We start from the raw sequence: 19,904 nt of genomic DNA, 5'->3' as shown, positions 1-19,904 counted from the left end.
TTACATCTTCACCAGGTTGGCTTGTTTGGTGGAACATTCGTTTGATGTTTGCCGCTTATTGCAACTGCATGTTCCCTGACACGGCGTAGTACTCCGAGGAGCGAAGGCCCCGAGGTTGGTCCTGGCAGTAGCAGGCTGTTAACGGACCTTGGTAGGACAAGGAACAGTTAAAGACAAGGCGGTCATTCTTGTTGTGGGTAACCATATGGTGAGGTAGGCACCATGCTTCTCGCGATTAGCTTTTTCCGCCTCTGGTGTCAGTGTGGCTACATATCCAGCTTACTCGAGTTTGCTAATTCCATTAGGGTGTGACACAGCTCTGTCTGGGTCCTTTGCTAGGCGAGACTCTGTGGCACGAAGGCGGTGCATGACAACCTCTTGGGAGACATTCAATGGTAGTGAAGTGTTGATTCTAAGGAGAGGAGTGGTGTAGTGGTCAACTCTGTCCACCTTGACATCAGGCTGTGGCAGTTTACAGTTGTTCAATGGCTTGGTGGTCTTGCTTGGACCAGGTTGCTACCTTCTCACTCTTCTGGGGGACCACATTGAGTTGCCAAAGCCTCTCTAAAAGAGTATTTCAGTAGTTGGGGAACGGAGGGATGTAAAGAGGCACTGGGCAGTATTTGGACTAGAGAGAGTCTCGATGTCTTTGGCTGGAGATACTCCAGAAGGGCTTAGTCTTACTGGGATGATTGGGGCAATGAGATGAGTGTGGTCATCACCGATGAGTACTGTAGCAAGGGGGAGGCATGAGTGATAGGAGTTGGAGGTAGTCCTCAATGGTGTTGGTACCTTCTCTGGAGGGATGCGGTCAGTTTATTATTTTTGCCAAGGGCAAGCCAGTCTGCTGTGAAGGTATCTCTTATTTGGAAAGACTGTCCTGGATGTGAGGCCTAGGTTAGCTCGAACGATACCGTGGAGCCCTGAAAGGGTTCGACCTCTTGTCTCACGCTCTGCAGTGTTAGTTCTTCAGCCTCACCCTGTAGCTGGCGATGGCAGGCAGCTGGTTGTAGGAGAATGGTTCTCTCAGATCAATCACCGAGGATTGCATAGGTGTCAAGGGATCTTTCTTTGTGGTGGAGGGTTACCTTGACTAGTTTAAGGATAACTCTGTAACAGGGGAGTTGATCAGGCAGGTTTTGTTACTTGGATGCTGGTTGACCTCGCATAGAATTTGTAGGTGTTTGGTAAGGGTGGTTGGATTGGAGGCACCATACTTTGCAGATAGGTCGGGGGCAATACAGGCTGAGGATCGGCGAGAGGAAGCTGGGCTGGAGCCTGTTTTTGAGCCTTGGCTGGAGCCTATGGAGGAGGCCGGAGTGGAGCTTGCTGAGGAGGCTGAAGTGGAGCCCGTGGAGGCTGGAGTAGAGCCTGAGGCTGGAATAGAGCTTTCTGAGGAGGCTGGAGTAGAGCCTGTGGAGGCTGGAGTGGAGCTTGCTGAGGATGCTGGAGTGGAGCCTGTGGGGGCTGGAATGGAGATGGCTGAGGAGGCTGGAGTGGAGCCAGTGGAGGCTGGAGTAGAGCCAGGGTGCGTTGGCGTGCCCCATCGTCTTCGGGCCTCTGTTTGCCGTCTGGGGATTTAGGGATGGCTCCTGTGCCTCCTTCGGCTTGGCTGATGTATTCAACCTCATATTCTTGGAGGTGAGCAGGCTGTTGGACCACGTGTCCAGAGCGCAGTGGTGTGGAAACGCCAGGAATAGGATTGTCAGGTTGTTCTTCTTTCATGGCCGCAATTGAATCCGACTCGAAGGACCATAGAAAAAAGGACTAGCCTAGGGTGGACTGTAAGTTAGGTTCAATGTTGCTGGCACTATGGGGCATCAGTCAACATGTAATGAGATGGAGTTGATTGGGACGGGACGGGGGGGGGGGGGGGTGATTCTGTTGGCTTGTAAGGCCGGTTGGTAGGGTTAGGAAGGATGTGGTGGTCTAGGAGGAGATACAAAAAATACATATCAGGGGCAAATCAACATAAAAGTGCATGAATGAAGAAGTAAGGCCGGGTGAATAAACAGGAAAGAAATGGGCTAACGGTCAAATGTAATAAACTTAGAAAACTGCCAAACATTAACAAGAACAAAGGGAGCACATGGCACACAAACTGAGAGCATGAATAGCATCAAAAAGGTGTACAACAGACGAGAGCAATTGGCAGCAAAATACATACTGTATTTAGCAATTGCACTTACATATGTGCCCGACCATCTCTTTTCGAAATTGTGTTTTCTACGTTGGATAAAAGTATAGATTCAGAGCTTTACATTTGTATACAATGCACTGCAGTTGAGGAACAATGGGAAAGTAATGCTGCATTGAAAGTTGAATACTTGTAACCCCACTTTTGAGAAAATGGACCTTGAATGTTTTGGTACACCTACTGGAGAGCGTTTCTTTGCCTACACCCATTCAGCATCGTTCACACCCTCTTAAGCCTTAGCCCCACCCATCCCTTTAAGGATTCACATGTGAGGCCATGTGCTAAACAGAGTGAGTGTAGTAAACAACCAAAAATGTCAAGACTAAAAGTGGTGAAAGTAGTAGCCTACAATAAGGCAAAACTCCAGGTAAAAATACACTTTATCTAGTCCTATATCCTCATCTGACTTTGGTGCAGGTCATGTTGTTCTTCACATTACTGTCTCAGGTAAACACACAGTAATCAAATCAAAATGTATTTGTCACATGCACAGGATACAGGAGGTGTTTGCATTGTAGCAAAATCAAAAATAGAAAGTGCCCAGATACATTTTTTATAATTTTTGAAATATTTTAATTATTAGTTAAGGCTTACCCAGACACACTTGTCTAAGTATATACACTGCTCAAAAAAATAAAGGGAACACTTAAACAACACAATGTAACTCCAAGTCAATCACACTTCTGTGAAATCAAACTGTCCACTTAGGAAGCAACACTGATTGACAATAAATTTAACATGCTGTTGTGCAAATGGAATAGACAAAAGGTGGAAATTGTAGGCAATTAGCAAGACATCCCCCAAAAAAGGAGTGATTCTGCAGGTGGTGACCACAGACCACTTATCAGTTCCTATGCTTCCTGGCTGATGTTTTGGTCACTTTTGAATGCTGGCGGTGCTCTCACTCTAGCGGTAGCATGAGACGGAGTCTACAACCCACACAAGTGGCTCAGGTAGTGCAGCTCATCCAGGATGGCACATCAATGCGAGCTGTGGCAAAAAGGTTTGCTGTGTCTGTCAGCGTAGTGTCCAGAGCATGGAGGCGCTACCAGGAGACAGGCCAGTACATCAGGAGACGTGGAGGAGGCCGTAGGAGGGCAACAACCCAGCAGCAGGACCGCTACCTCCGCCTTTGTGCAAGGAGGTGCACTGCCAGAGCCCTGCAAAATGACCTCCAGCAGGCCACAAATGTGCATGTGTCAGCATATGGTCTCACAAGGGGTCTGAGGATCTCATCTCGGTACCTAATGGCAGTCAGGCTACCTCTGGCGAGCACATGGAGGGCTGTGCGGCCCCACAAAGAAATGCCACCCCACACCATGACTGACCCATCGCCAAACCGGTCATGCTGGAGGATGTTGCAGGCAGCAGAACGTTCCCCACGGCGTCTCCAGACTCTGTCACGTCTGTCACATGTGCTCATGTGCTCAGTGTGAACCTGCTTTCATCTGTGAAGAGCACAGGGCGCCAGTGGCGAATTTGCCAATCTTGGTGTTCTCTGGCAAATGCCAAACGTCCTGCACGGTGTTGGGCTGTAAGCACAACCCCCACCTGTGGACGTCGGGCCCTCATACCACCCTCAAGGAGTCTGTTTCTGACCGTTTGAGCAGACACATGCACATTTGTGGCCTGCTGGAGGTCATTTTGCAGGGCGCTGGCAGTGCACCTCCTTGCACAAAGGCGGAGGTAGCGGTCCTGCTGCTGGGTTGTTGCCCTCCTACGGCAGAAGTGTGATTGACTTGGAGTTACATTGTGTTGTTTAAGTGTTCCCTTTATTTTTTTGAGCAGTGTAGATGGATCATGTGAAAGAGAGGCTATAACTACCCCCCAGCCACATCTAGCTAAGTCTCTATTGCCTAGAGCTGTTCACATGTTCATTAAATAAAATAGATGGCTATATCACCCCCAGACACAACTGGTTCATCACAACTGTTTCCCATTGATCTTTGTCGATAGCGCCTTTTCAATTCAGGGAAGCAATGTTGTTGAAAGCAGTAGCAACACCTTTGCAGTTTTCCGTGGCTATAATCTTCCAAAAAAGCTGTGGTAGTAAGGATTATGTACTCATACCGAGCAGCTCAAGCTATAGACAGACCAATCAAAACTCATCTCTCGGCATATCCAGCCCATTCATTATCTCAGCCAATCATGGCTCGCGGGAAGGTTCCTGGCTTTTTCCGTGGCTAAACCAACTAGGCTCGTAATTTAACAATTGTAATCGTATTAGAGGTCGACCGATTATGATTTTTCAACGCCGATACCGATACCGATTATTGGAGGACCCAAAAAAGCCGATACCGATTGATCGGCCGATTTGTTTTGTTTTTTGTAATAATGACAATTACAACAATACTGAATGAACACTTATTTTAACTTAATATAATACATCAATAAAATCAATTTAGCCTCAAACAAATAATGAAACATGTTCAATTTGGTTTAAATAATGCAAAAACAAAGTGTTGGAGAAGAAAGTAAAAGTGCAATATGTGCCATGTAAAAAAGCTAACGTTTAAGTTTAAGTATTAAAAGGAACCACCAGCTTTCATATGTTCTCATGTTTTGAGCAAGGAACTTAAACGTTTTTTACATGGCACATATTGCACTTTTACTTTCTTCTCCAACACTTTGTTTTTGCCTTTTTTAAACCAAATTGAATATGTTTCATTATTTATTTGAGACAAAATGTATTTTATTTATGTATTATGTTAAGTTAAAATAAAAGTGTTCATTGTTCATTCAGTATTGTTGTAATTGTCATTATTACAAATATATATATACAAATCGGCCGATTAATCGGTATCGGCTTTTTTTGGTCCTCCAATAATAGGTATTGGTATCGGCGTTGAAAAATCCTAATCGGTCGACCTCTAATCTTAAAATGCTGTGTCCAAAAAAATCCCAAGTGCATGTTCATATTCATGTTTGTGGCCGATACAATGCAGTCTATTCCTTCCATAGCAAAGTGCTCTCTGCAGAGTTCATGTGTTTGTCTGCCAGATCTCTGTAGTGGCTGTGTGGGTGTGGGTGTGTGTAAGTGTGTGGTTTTGATGAACAGTGCTTTAATACTGTCTGTGGATTTTTATCAGTGAATATCTCAGCCTGTTTCCTGTGCTAAGCCTAAATATTATTTCCCCTTTGTCCGCACACACACCCACACCCACACACACACACACACACACACACACACACACACACACACACACACGCGGTATCTGTTTCTCTTTCTCTCTCTACGCAGCACGTGTCCTTTACTCCTTCAGTTATATTTGCCTCTTTACTTTGCACCTAATACCTTTCAGAAGTGCGTGCGTCAGCACTTTTCATATTTATAGTTTGAACATTGAGCTCATATCCCTTCTGTTGCACCGCGTTTTTGACCCTGTATCTTCCCTTCTGTTCCTCCCCCCTCTCCCTCCATATCGCTCTATCCACCCTGCTCTCTCCCCCATTCTTCATTCCGCCTCACCCTCCCCTCTGTCCCCTCCCGCTTCCCACTCTCTCTCATCAGAGCCAGACTGGGCGTCGGTGACTTTGGGTGTGTTTGTGTGCCAGGGCTGCTCTCTCCTCCACAGAGGCATCCCCCACATCAGCAGGGTCAAGTCCGTCCAACAGGAGTCATGGGAGGCCTCAGAGGTGGAGGTCAGTAACTCTACTGTACCAGAGGGGGAAGCATGAGAGAATGTATATTATATTGCATCACATTGGTCCTAATTACAGTTGTTACCTATTGCCAATTACAAGCTGATTTGAGATCAGATCTTGCCATCCAACTTCTTAAGTCTGCCCATTTTAGGCCAAACAAAAAAACGGACCATCAGTCAGTTCCAGTAGTGTGTCTGGCACATTGCCTTCTTTAGACTGGGAAGCCTAATTCCCACAGGGACTTGTTCATCATTTCTAAATACAATAATAATGTCAACTCCAAGAGACCACCACTGATGGGATTTGGGGAGTGAAAGCCTTGAGGGGGAGTGATAGACTCGACATAGCACTACCTGGAGGTTAGAAGGGATTCTCAGACTAAAGTTACAATAAGACATGTTGATTGGAGTTGCTGATAATTCCCTGAGGGAAACATAAAGACAGAAAACAAGATGCTTGGACTGCAATTTAGTACTACTCTTAGTTTCCTTCCCGTAAATATCAGTCTTAAAAATGGCCCTTATGTGTTGTCAATGCATTAATGGATTTGTTCCGTCTATCGTCAGCTAATGGCTGCCATGGGTAACGAAGCAGCCAAAGCTAAGTACGAGCAGAAGGTTCCAGCATTCTACTACAGACCCAAACACACAGACTGCAAGTAAGTCACCCACGTCACTGAGTGATAATGAACTAACAACAGGTACGTTGGTATGTACAGTTGAAGTCGGAAGTTTACATACACCTTAGCCAAATACATTTAAACTCAGCTTTTCACAATTCCTGACATTTAATCCTAGTAAAAATTCCCTGTCTTAGGTTAGTTAGGATCACCACTTTATTTTAAGAATGTGAAATGTCAGCCTCCCGGGTGGCGCAGTGGTCTAGAGCACTGCATCGCAGTGCTAACTGCGCCACCAGAGTCTCTGGGTTCGCCCCCAGGCTCTGTCGCAGCCGGCCGCGACCGGGAGGTCCGTGGGGCGACGCACAATTGGGCTAGCGTCGTCCGGGTAAGGGAGGGTTTGGCCGGTAGGGATTTCCTTGTCTCATCGCGCTCCAGCGACTCCTGTGTGCGTGCTAACCAAGGGGGCCAGGTGCACGGTGTTTCCTCCGACACATTGGTGCGGCTGGCTTCCGGGTTGGAGGCGCGCTGTGTTAAAGAAGCAGTGCGGCTTGTTTGGGTTGTGCTTCGGAGGACGCATGACTTTCGACCTTCGTCTCTCCCGAGCCCGTACGGGAGTTGTAGCGATGGGACAAGATAGTAATTACTAGCGATTGGATACCACGAAAATTGGGGTGAAAAGGGGATAAAATGTATTAAAAAAAAAAATAAAAAAAAAAAAGAATGTGAAATGTCAGAATAATAGTAGAGAATGATTTATTTCAGCTTTTATTTCTTTCATCACATTCCCAGTGTTTCAGAAGTTTACATACAGTCAATTAGTAGCATTGCCTTTAAATTGTTTATCTTGGGTCAAACGTTTCGGATAGCCTTCCACAAGCTTCCCACAATAAGTTGGGTGAATCTTGGCCCATTCCTCCTGACAGAGCTAGTGTAACTGAGTCGGGTTTGTAGGCCTCCTTCCTCGCACACGCTTTTTCAGTTCTGTCCACACATTTTCTATAGGATTGAGGTCAGGGCTTTGTGATGGCCACTCCAATACCTTGACTTTGTTGTCCTTAAGCCATTTTGCCACATTTTTGGAAGTATGCTTGGGGTCAATGTCCATTTGGAAGACCCATTTACGACCAAGCTTTAACTTCCTGACAGATGTCTTGAGATGTTGCTTCACTATATCCACATAATTTTCCTTCCTCATGATGCCATCTATTTTGTGACGTGCACCAGTCCCTTCTGCCCCAAAGCACCCCCACATCATGATGCTGCCACCCCCGTGCTTCACAGTTGGGATGGTGTTCTTCGGCTTGCAAGCATCCCCCTTTTTCCTCCAAACATAACGAAGGTCATTATGGCCAAACAGTTCTATTTTTGTTTCATCAGACCAGAGGACATTTCTCCAAAAAGTACGATCTTTGTCCCCATGTGCAGTTACAAACCGTAGTCTGGCTTTTTTATGGCAGTTTTGGAGCAGTGGCTTCTTCCTTGCTGAGCGGCCTTTCAGGATATGTCGATAAAGGACTCATTTTACTGTGGATATAAATACTTTTGTACCTGTTTCCTCCAGCATCTTCACAAGGTGCTGTTGTTCTGGGATTGATTTGCACTTTTCGTACCAAAATACGTTCATCTCTAGGAGACAGAATGCGTCTCCTTCCTGAGTGGTATGACGGCTGCGTGGTCCCATGGTGTTTATACTTGCTTACTATTGTTTGTACAGATGAACGTGGTACCTTCAGGCGTTTGGAAATTGCTCCCAAGGATGAACCAGACTTGTGGAGGTCTACAATGTTTTTTCTGAGGTCTTGGCTGATTTCTTTAGATTTTCCCATGATGTCAAGCAAAGAGGCACTGAGTTTGAAGGTAGGCCTTGAAATACATCCACAGGTACACCTCCTATTGACTCAAATTATGTAAATGAGCCTATCAGAAGCTTCTAAAGCCATAACATCATTTTCCGGAATTTTCCAAGCTGTTTAAAGGCACAGTCAACTTAGTGTATGTAAACTTCTGACCCACTGGAATTGTGATACAGTGAATTGTAAGTGACATAATCAGTCTGTAAACAATTGTCATGCACAAGTAGATGTTCTAACCGACTTGCCAAAACTATAGATTGTTGATAAGAAATTTGGTTGAAAAACGAGTGATTGAAAAACTAGTTTTAATTACTCCAAACTAAGTGTATGTAAACTTCCGACTTCAACTGTACATGGTAGTGGTATACAAGGGAATAACTGCTGTGTCATGTGCTGTTATTGTAAAACGTGTACAGTTTAGAACTGAAATGTATAGCACTGAAATGTAACATACTTCAGTACTTCTTCTTCCTCGTGTGTGTGTGTGTGTGTGCGTGTGTGCGTGCGTGCGTGCGTGCGTGCGTGCGTGCGTGCGTGCGGTAGACAGAGACAGAGACAGAGACAGAGACAGAAAGATGAGGCTAGAGTGTGACGTGTGACTACCAGGGTTGGGGTCAATTCCAATTCATTTGAAATTCCAATTCAATATTGGAATTAATTTAGTGTAGTGGAGAATTTACATTGAATTCAATTTGAATTTTTAAAAATCTTCAAGTAATGGAAATTGAATTGGAATTGTACAACTATTGAATCTTTGTAATTTAATTCAATATATTCCCAGTTAATGGAATGAATGGATTTAGTATTAAAAAAATTGACAGCAGGAATTGAATTCAAATTGGAATTTGGGGAATTGTTAGCTAATTTAATTCATGGAATTTATCTAACATTGGAATTGAGAGGAAGTGAATTATCTCTGAATTCAAAGACCGTCTTCAATGGAATTTACAGGGACAGGGAATTTAATTAGAATGTAATTTGTGGAATTAATCCCAACCCTGGTGACTACTACACTGCAGATTTATGCCTCTTGAAAAACAGTGTGTTGTCTTTGCCATTACTCTTCTCTGTGGGTACTAAACCAACAAGCATGTTACATGTGAGAGAGCTGATAGTGAGAGGCAGTCGAATGGATTACTTTAATCTAGGTAGCCTAGCAGTTAAGAGCATTGGGCCAGTAACCGAAAGGTCGCTGTTTCCAATCCCTGAGCTGACTAGGTGAATCTGTCAATGTGCCCTTGAGCAAGGCACTTAACCCTAATTTATCCTGTAAATCGCTCTGGATAAGAGCGTCTGCTAAATGACTAAAATGTATATATTTCTTTATGAATAATCTGGTGCTTGTGCTTTCAGAAAAGCTGCAAAATACTGTCTGACCATACTGACATGATTATAAGTGACAGGAAAGAAAGATAGGAACATCTGAAAGAGCCGTTTTTATACTGTATGTAGGTCTATCAGAGAGAAAGAGGAGATGCTGTTGTTGGCATGGCGATGTTCTCCTCGTCACACACAACTAAAGATAGATCTAAAGATAGATCTTCTATTACTCTCATCAATCTTTTTATAGTAAAGGAGTGTGTGTGTGTGTGTGTGGTGTGTGGTGTGTGTGTGTGGGTGTATACGGGCAATGGAGGTGAAAGGAAAAGAGAATCTGTCACAGCAAGATTAGTAGAAATGTGGCCTGTGTCCCAAACTCCCAGCTTGTTAGCCCATCACCCGTTCAGCTAACAGCATGGCACCTGTGCTATAAAGAAAGCTGAGAGAAGGTGAAACACGTCCATTGCGTCATTGTGTTCTAGGCTACTGCGGGAGCAATGGATCCGAGCCAGGTACGAGAGGAACGAGTTTGAGTTCATCGAGAAGCAGGAGCCTTACTCTGCAGGTGAGCTGACATTAGGGCTGTTACGGTGACCATATTACCGCTACACCGGCAGCCACGAGTCATGACGGCAGTCAAATCCCACGTGACCGGTTAGTCACGGTAATTAGGCTTCCCCATGTGCTGATGGTGCTGATGGTCAGTACTCTATTGTCCCTCTATCAATGCATATGTATTTGAAAATCTAATCAAACACTTAATTAGAGCCCATGAGCTCATGTTGCGCAACATTTCTATAGGCTATGCAATTGTGTGAGAAAACAGTGTTGATGGCCTCTATTAAAAATAGGAGGATCCCATCAGCTAGGCCTACTATATTTATTTCTCTACTTTCCTAATATTTAGCACATTGCTTATATTTACAAAATGAGTATAGCCTACCAGGCTAGCATGAAAAGGAACCACGGGAAAAGCATCCTCCATTCGCTATTTAAGTGCATAGATTTAAATGTATTTTTTCCCCTGCCCCTGTTTTGAGGCAGGTGCATGAAAATGGTACATTCTACATTTTTAAAACGTCACACATACAGTACCAGTCAAAAGTTTGGACACACCTACTGATTCCAGGGTTTTTCTTTATTTTTACTATTTTCTACATTGTAGAATAATAGTGAAGACATCAAAACTATGAAATAACACATATGGAATCATGTAGTAACCAAAAAAGTGTTAAATGAAATTTGCTTACTCTTGGAATTCTCTCAACCAGCTTCACCTGGAATGCTTTTCCAACAGTCTTGAAGGAGTTCCCACATATGCTGAGCACCAAAGAGTTCAATCTTTGATCAGACCAGAGAATCTTGTTTTCATCAGACCAGAGAATCTTGTTTCTTATGGTCTGAGAGTCTTTAGGTGCCTTTTGGCAAACTCCAAGCGGCCTGTCATGTGCCTTTTACTGAGGAGTGGCTTCTGTCTGGCCACTCTACCATAAAGACCTGATTTGTGGAGTGCTGCAGAGATGGTTGTCCTTCTGGAATGTTCTCACAGAGGAAATCTAGAGCTCTGTCAGAGTGACCGAAGAGTTCTTGGTCACCTCCCCGAACAAGGTCCTTCTCCCCTGATTGCTCAGTTTGGCCGGGCTGCCAGCTCTCTGAAGAGTTTTGGTGGTTCCAAACTTCTTTCATTTTGGAATGATAGAGGCCACTGTGTTTTTAGGGACCTTTAATGCTGCAGAAATGTTTTGGTACCCTTCCCCAGATCTGTGCCTCGACATAACACTGTCTCGGAGGTCTACCTCATGGCTTGGTTTTTGCCCTGACATGCACTGTCAGCTGTGGGCCCTTATATAGACAGGTGTGTGCCTTTCCAAATCATGTCCAATCAATTGAATTTACCACAGGTGGACTCCAATCAAGTTGTAAAAATATCTCAAGGATGATCAATGGAAACAGGATGCACCTGAGCTCAATTTCGAGTCTCATAGCAAATGTTCTGAATACTTATGTAAATAAGGTATTTCTGCTTTTTATTTTGAAAACATTTGCAAAAAATTCTAAAAACCTGTTTTTGCTTTATCATTATGGGATATTGTGTGTAGATTGCTGATTATTTGTATTTATTTCATCCATTTTTAGCATAAGGCTGTTACATAACAAAATGTGGAATAAGTCAAGGGGTCTGAATACTTTCCAGAGGCATTCTATGTAAAGACAAAATTAAATCAAGAACAGTCTGATGGATGACAATATTAGCCTATCACTTGTGAATGATGCCTTTTTAAAACCATAGTCACACACCTCATGTAGCCTAGCCCATATGCCTATATGTTTTGATAAGGTTTGTATCACAACTAAAGTGGCCAAATATATTCTTAAAATTAAGCACATTAATCCGCTTTACAACGGGTGTAGAGACTAACTGGCAAATTTGGGGAAGATAATTTTCACCATAGAAATGCACCATAAAAATGCACCTAAAAGCCTTACATGCATAATTGCATTTGAGGTCACTTGAGAATGGTGTTTTCCCGCTAATTCATTGCATTTTGGAACATTCACGCTTATAAGGTAATATTTAAGCTAAAAGTTCTGATCTGTTGTGTAAGCCTCGTTTCTAGTGGTTGTATTCATTTGGGATCTATCGCATCCCACATCTGTCCCAGACTATTATGTTTGGAATATTTATTTCACGCACAGAATAGAATAGGTCAACATTTGGACTATGAGAGATAGGCTGCCTATGTCAATCTACTATGTCAATCTACTATCCCACTCAGTACAAAAGTTGATAGGCTCGTGCTTTTGCTGTTCGTTCGGCTTGTTGACTGACGAAAAGTTCATGTGGAAAGTTCTTCCAATATCTTCAATGTGCGCCTTGGAATTGGATAAGGACGTATGCAGTTGCGTCCCCGATGTGTCTCTCTTCACTTGTGCCTGTGAGAAAGACCCGATCACATGAATATAATTGGCTAATAAGAATTGAGCTATCTGAGAGAGCCATGTGAGGGAGAGGTGCTTCGGAGCACGCTGCCGGGAGAAGGGAATTATAATTATTATATTCAGCCCAAGAGCACAACGGCCACTGGCCGCAAAAGGCATGGATTTTTTTAGGGGGCATCACAGCCACACAAAGGGGATGACTTTGGGAATTTCGAGACAATATCAAGTGCTTGTCAGTTTGTGAGTGAGAGACTGATGAAGTGTGTACAGCCTGCGCATGAAACAAAGCAGAGCTCATGCCTTTCATGCAGCCTTAGAACGTATAAAAAATACAAACGTTGGTCTATATGTTTTGATCACAACTAAAGTTTCATAAATAACTCTAAATTAAGCATATAGGAAGAGCTGTTCCTTTGTTAACCGCTCAACACAGAATAGCCGCATGTGCACACTCCCAAATATTTTGGAGAAAACATCCTTTCTATTTCAGTCAGATATGTTCAATTGTATTCTTTATACTATACAATGATATAAAATAATGCCAAGGAATTCTAAGCAAATCTTGTCTGCTAAATGAACTAGTGTAGCCCACAGCCATATGGCATAGCCAGATCAGGGCCTAACATAAAGACAAGGAGTATTCTATTCTGTTCTTCTAAAATAGTCTACATTTTCTTCTTATCATTTTTCTTTAGACCTGTCTAAAATACATCAAATATTTATTGTGATGGTGGAGTCTATGGATTTATTAGACTTTCTAAAATGTAGATGTTCCAAAGGTCTGCATCAGTGGCTTGTAGGCTATGCGTGGAAGCCAGGAGATGCTAAATGTTAATTAACGGTCAATTACCGTGAGACCAGCAGTTATTTGCTTGACAATCACCGGCTGACAAAGTGTCATGACCTCAACAGCCCTAGTTGACACACAAACACGCACGCACTCACACACACACACACACACACACACACACACACACACACACACACACACACATACACACAGAGAGAGAGAGACACACATACACACACACACACACACACAGAGAGAGAGACACACATACACACACACACACAGAGACAAACACACAGACACACAAACACACACAAGCTTTGCCTATGCAAAGCTATGGATGCAGAGCTATGGAGAATCTAGCCAACAAATAGTCATTCTCTGTCATGACAACAAAGCATTGCCTAAACAGTTTGCAAATACTAATAAAACCTTGAGTTTAGTGCCAAATCCTGTACCACTGCATCATCAAGTCAGAATATTTCAAATCCTTTACCCCTGCATCATCAAGTCAGAATATTTCAAATCCTTTACCCCTGCATCATCAAGTCAGAATATTTCAAATCCTTTACCCCTGCATCATCAAGTCAGAATATTTCAAATCCTTTACCCCTGCATCATCAAGTTAGAATATTTCAAATCCTTTACCCCTGCATCATCAAGTCAGAATATTTCAAATCCTTTACCCCTGCATCATCAAGTCAGAATATTTCAAATCCTTTGCACTCCACAGTTTCCACAGAAATGCTTTGTTTGGGAACTATGAATTTAAGATATTTTGTGTTACATTTTATTCAATTTTTTTCCTTAATTATTTAATAAATATTTCCTTAATTCTATTTCTTGAACTGCGTTGTTGGTTAAGGGCTTGTAAGTAAGCATTTCACTGTAAGGTGTTCGGCATTACACCTGCATTACACCTGTTGTATTCGGCGCATGTGACAAATAAAATCTGATTTGATTTGAGAAAGGATGACTGAGGCATAGAATAAAGGCAGAGTGACTATGTCTGGCCTTGTATTCTTAATTGTGCTTGTTTGTGTTCTTACTTAACGGAGACAGTGTCAGTGTCAGTGAATGAGTCTTGTTTCGATGCGTGAAGGCTATCTTGCTCTTATTGGAGCCAGACTGGATTCCCATTTAATAAAGATGACCTCGTCTGTTTACCATGAGATTCAACTTCCTCTTTATGTGCACACATACACATGCGTCTTGCGCAGCCACACATACACGCACACATGTACACACACACAGAGGCACGCACGCACACACACACACACACACACACACACACACACACACACACACACACACACACACACACACACACACACACACACACACACACACACACACACACACACACACACACACACAGTTGTATGACTGGCTGTAATACAGATGGATGCATTGGGCAGGAGATTTATATTAGTTTATATCTATTTTCATCACATATATTTGTATCACATATATTTGCATCAGATGTACCCAGGGCTAAAATCAATAGATCCATAGTTTCTACCCTCTTCAGGGTCCTAGATGTTCTGTTAGCTTCTGTAGAGCAAGGAGAGTGGTAGTAAACTAGCCTCCCCAGTGGTCGATGGCAGTATTGATTCTGTATGCAGAGAAAGAGAGGGAGGTGGAGGGGGGAGGTTGTTATTGATCGATGAGGTAATGCAAGGTGAATGATTCATGTCAGACTGGGAAAAGAGAGACACCAATCTCTGTCACCAGGGGATGGAGAGATGAGAGGGAGGAGAAAATGGGACAGAGGCGTGAGGAGAGAATTGGGTGGTATGGAAGTGGGGGGTATGGAACTTGAGGGGGGAGAGAAGCGGGGGGTATGGAACTTGAGGGGGGAGAGAAGTGGGGGGTATGGAACTTGATGGGGGAGAGAGGTGGGGGTATGGAACTTGAGGGGGGAGAGAAGCGGGGGGTATGGAACTTGAGGGGTGCTGGATGGGAAAAGGAGATTGAAAATAGGGGTTATGAGTGTATATGAGAGAGGGAAAGGAGAGATATATAGAGGAGGCTACTTACAGTATAACTGACATTCCATGGAGTGAGAGAGTGGGAGGGAGGTGAAAGGAAAATAGAGAAGTAAAAAGAGCGAACTAGAGGGAGAGAGAAGGAGAGTGAGAGAGATGAAGTGCGTGTGTAGCCTGTAATGAATTACATACAGTGCTCTGTACTGCCACATCATATAATGAAACTACTTCCTGTCTGTAAGAGGGCCAAAAATAGACTGGGAAGAACTTATTGAGAATTATAAACTGGGTGGTTCGAGCCCTGAATGCTGACTGGCTGAAAGCCGTGGTATATCAAACCGTACACCACAGGTATAACAAAACGTGTATTTTTACTCTTCTAATTACGTTGGTAACCAGTTTATAATAGCAGTAAGGCACCTTGGGGGTTTGTGGTATATGTCCAATATACCACGGTTAAGGGCGTTGCATCGTGCCTAAGAACAGCCCTTAATATGGTATATTGGCCATATACCACACCCCCCCAGGCCTTATTGCTTAAATAGAGCACTGTGTCATTACATGTAAAAGGATGTACTTTACCATCAGGGAGGTTATTTTTTCTCCCTGTCATCTTTTCTTTGACTTCCTCTCTCATGCACTCTCTTTCAGCTAAAGCCTCTATTTTTCTGTCTCGCTTTCTCTCTCTGCTTTGGTATTTCTTTATTACACCGGAGAGTTATTTCTCCTTCTTTCTCTCTTGTTCTCTCTCCCACCTCCATATCTCTTTCTGTCTCTCTCTCTCTCTTTCACCTCCACTATGTCCGTTTGTCTGAGTTTGTCTGGTGTGTCTCTATCTACCCAGGGTACAGAGAGGGGTTTCTATGGAAACGGGGCCGAGACAACGGTCAGTTCCTCAGTCGGAAATTCATCCTGTCAGAACGAGAGGGGGCGCTCAAGTACTTCAGCAAGCAGGAGGTAAGGCTGGAGTCAACACGAATGCGCTCGTACATGAATACAAGCGTGTTGCTCGGAAATGTAATCTCCAGCTAACTTTATGCTACTAGCTTTCAAGTTAACCATCTCAAGTTAAAGATGAATACTTGTATAGCAGGCTATGTACAGTATACAGGTATGTGTCTAAAAGGAAACTAAAACAAATGCCTCAAAAGACGTCATGTTTGTGTTTACTGTAAGCATACAGTATGTGTTATTCTAACAAGTTATATGTATAATGATTTAAGAGGGGTGGGGTTAAATGCGGAAGACACATTTCGAATGCATTCAGTTGTGCAACTGACTAGGTATCCCCCCCCCCCCCCGTATTTATGTACTGTACAGTTTGTGTATCTCCCCCAGGCGCGGGACCCCAAGGCGGTGATGAAGATTGAGACTCTCAACGCTACGTTCCAGCCGGCTAAGATAGGCAACCCCTACGGTCTGCAGATCACCTACCTTAGAGACAACAGCACCAGGAACATCTTTGTCTACCACAGCGACTCTAAGGTGACGCATATGGTTGACTGTGACAAAAGGGACTATGGGCAATATTTATGTAGCCTGGTCCAAGATCTGTTTATGCCGGTATAGCCAATGGTTTCGTGTAAATGCACTGAATTGTTAGAGATATTACGCATGAGGAATCAACATTTCAATGGTACACCCAATATGCTGCTGTTCCTCATATCATGGAACAATGATTTAGTCTGTTCAACTAAATCTGATTGTACTATTTCAGTGTCTAGGTCTCTAATGGAGATGGGCTGTTCTGGTTAACTGAGTGAGAGTGGAAATGACAATGTCTGTTTAATCAGTAGACATGTCTTCAAAGTGACATACAGTTTTACTCGTAATTCTGCCATGTAATCTGATCAGTGGAATTGTTTAGAGAAATGTGGAGGGAGTTGTTCACACAAAGGGCTGGCTTGCTGGCAGCCACATAGGCTGTTTTTCTCTGAGGCTTTACTGCTTAGCACACCAGATGATCATGTCTCTCAGTAGTGAGTCAGCCTTCTCTGTGGTCGTCACTAGTTACCACCGTTACAAAGTCATAGACCCTGCCTATTTGTACAATTTCTCCGATTTTAAACCTGACCTTAACCTTAAACCCAACCCTAACCACACTGCTAACCATATGACTAACCCTAACCTGAAATGAAAACCAAAAAGCTCATGTATGTTTTCATAAATTTTTACGATATAGACAATTTTGTGACTTTCATTCTCTGTGGGATGAAAGCCACAGAGCGTACAGCCCCCTCTTTTGGTCAACAGACACAATAGCAGGCTTGAACAGAACAGCAATAGTAAAGCTGCCATGTCATGATATTATCATAGCTGGGGGAAGTAGTTTGGGGATGGAAGTGCTGAAATGTTTTCGCAGCAAATACATGACTAGTAAAGGCCCAATGCACTACTTTTGTGAAAAAATGTTTTTCCCAGAATTTGAAACTTGAGTATGTTTTCCAGTTTCTTGAAATACTTTGCAAATGCAAGTTATTTCTATGTGAACTGAAATAGTCTATTCATTCCTTTTACATTTTAGTAGATGTTTTTATCCAGAGCAACTTACAATAGTAAGTGAATACATTTTCGTACTGGTCCTCTGTGGGAATTGAACCCATAACCCTGGTGCTGCAAGTGTTATGCTCTACCAACTGACCCACATGATGTCTCAGTGTACTCAATTACTGTCTTGTGCATAGTTTTTCTTCGTGGTGATGGAAAGTCTACAGGTAGAAACCTAGATGATCAACCTATGTACAATACAGAAATGTACATATATATTTAGTGGCTTGTAAGGATGGTAAATTAATACTGCTAAAAAGTGGCTTTTTTTCTATGTTATTTGATATTCAAATTGATGTGGATGTTTTGGGTCTTTGCCCATAACTTTTCACCTTTTTGATGTTAATGTCTGAGGACATGGTTTTGTTCTTTCTGGATTCCAGTCAACTCTTACAAGTCCAACTATTGAATCCTGCGAGATACTGTTCTTAATTACACAACTACCGTTTCTGCCAAAGCGGAGATGCTGAAAACATTTTCCCCACACGTTACAAATATCTATTGGTCTGCTAATACAGGACTAGTAAAGGCCCAGTGCACTACTTTTGTGAGAGAGAACAAAATGTATAAAAATAAAAAAAAATTGTACTAATATATATTTTCAAATTCTGATTTTTTACGGGGTGCTGCAGCACCCTCAGCACCTCTACTTCCCGTGGCTATGGATATAATAGCTTAATCATGTCTCCTATGTTCTATACTGTATCAGGTTTATTTTATTCTATGTAGGAATGACTGAATAAGACATGTATCTGACTAGGATGCTCTTGTGTCTTTGTTTTGGTAGGAAATGGTGGACTGGTTCAACGCTATCAGAGCTGCCAGGTTTCATTACCTTCAGGTGGCCTTCCCTGGAGCCAGTGACGAGGAGGTGAGGCCACAACACATGCAGTACTTTGAAATGACTATGACAATGATGGGTCCGGATTTCTGAACTTTGAATATTATGAATCATTAGTTATGCTAGAGACATGAGGGGTGCCATAGTCTAGGGTCTACACCAGAAGTTAATGGGTATCTGTAGAAGGAATGCATATGATCAATGCAATTAGGTCAGGTCACATTAAGGGAGAAGGAACAGTTTATTGCCCATATCACTTAATTTCCTGCCTGGCAATAAAGATGCAATGTTTAGCGAGAAGGAGGAGACTCCACCCCAAATTGGGGTATATATACCACCACTGGTAGAACCATGTCTTTGTCTCTTCCTCTGTTCGATCCTTTGGGGTGAATAAACTTGGTTTAAGCTTTCATAGTGTCCGTCAAGTTCTTACACTGATATTTATAACCTAACAACCACTATTCAACACCAAATTAGACAATATTATATTGTTTTCTCTCGTCTTCTCCTTCAGCTGGTGCCCAAACTGACGCGTAGCTTCATGAAGGAGGGCTTCATGGAGAAAACAGGCCCAAAACACACAGAGGGCTTTAAGAAGAGGTGGTTCACCATGGATGACAGGAGACTCATGTACTTCAAAGATCCCCTGGTGAGGAGACAGCATCACACCCGACACTAAAATAACTGATTGATTCTGAATGAACCCTAGTCCTCGTAACTTTTTATTCTGCGCCATACTTTATTCTCTGATCTCTTTCGCTCTCTTTCTCCCCGCCTCTCTCCCCCTCCTCTCTCAGGATGCCTATGCGAGGGGAGAGGTTTTCATCGGCAGTAAGGAGAACAGCTACACCGTGCTCTCGGGCCTTCCCCCCTCCATCCAGGGCTACCACTGGAACCATGGCATCACCATAGTAACACCAGACAGGAAGTTCCTGTTTGCCTGCGAGACAGAGGCGGAGCAGAAGGACTGGATCACTGCTTTCCAGAGGGTTATCAACAGACCCATGAGACCACAGGAGTACGCAGGTTAGTCAGTAAGATGCATTATACAAGTGTACTCAAAAGTATGCACCAGATTAGGTGTTCTCAAAAGTATGCACTATGTTAGGTGTACTCTGGAGTATGCATTTATGCAGATGTTGCATCTTTGCAGTAATGTTT

General features: G+C 43.1%; 1 protein-coding gene across 2 annotated transcripts in view; it reads left to right on the top strand.

Annotated features, from left to right (window-relative positions):
* LOC129837900 (arf-GAP with dual PH domain-containing protein 1) overlaps positions 1–19,904 on the top strand; it is a 34,079-nt gene that overhangs the window by 11,339 nt on the left and 2,836 nt on the right. The window contains exons 2-9 of one of the 2 annotated variants that reach the window (XM_055904446.1): positions 5,709–5,839; positions 6,409–6,500; positions 10,120–10,202; positions 16,200–16,312; positions 16,676–16,840; positions 18,690–18,773; positions 19,258–19,392; positions 19,541–19,769. In XM_055904446.1, the coding sequence (XP_055760421.1) occupies positions 5,709–5,839; positions 6,409–6,500; positions 10,120–10,202; positions 16,200–16,312; positions 16,676–16,840; positions 18,690–18,773; positions 19,258–19,392; positions 19,541–19,769 (1,032 nt within the window). The remainder of the gene's footprint in view (positions 1–5,708; positions 5,840–6,408; positions 6,501–10,119; positions 10,203–16,199; positions 16,313–16,675; positions 16,841–18,689; positions 18,774–19,257; positions 19,393–19,540; positions 19,770–19,904) is intronic. The other variant, XM_055904539.1, reaches the window with a different exon arrangement.

Source organism: Salvelinus fontinalis, chromosome 1 (assembly GCF_029448725.1).
Source record: "Salvelinus fontinalis isolate EN_2023a chromosome 1, ASM2944872v1, whole genome shotgun sequence".
In the NCBI taxonomy this organism is placed as follows: Eukaryota; Metazoa; Chordata; class Actinopteri; order Salmoniformes; family Salmonidae; genus Salvelinus; species Salvelinus fontinalis.
Note: the sequence above shows the minus strand (reverse complement) of the source record. Positions and strands in the feature narration are given on the sequence as shown.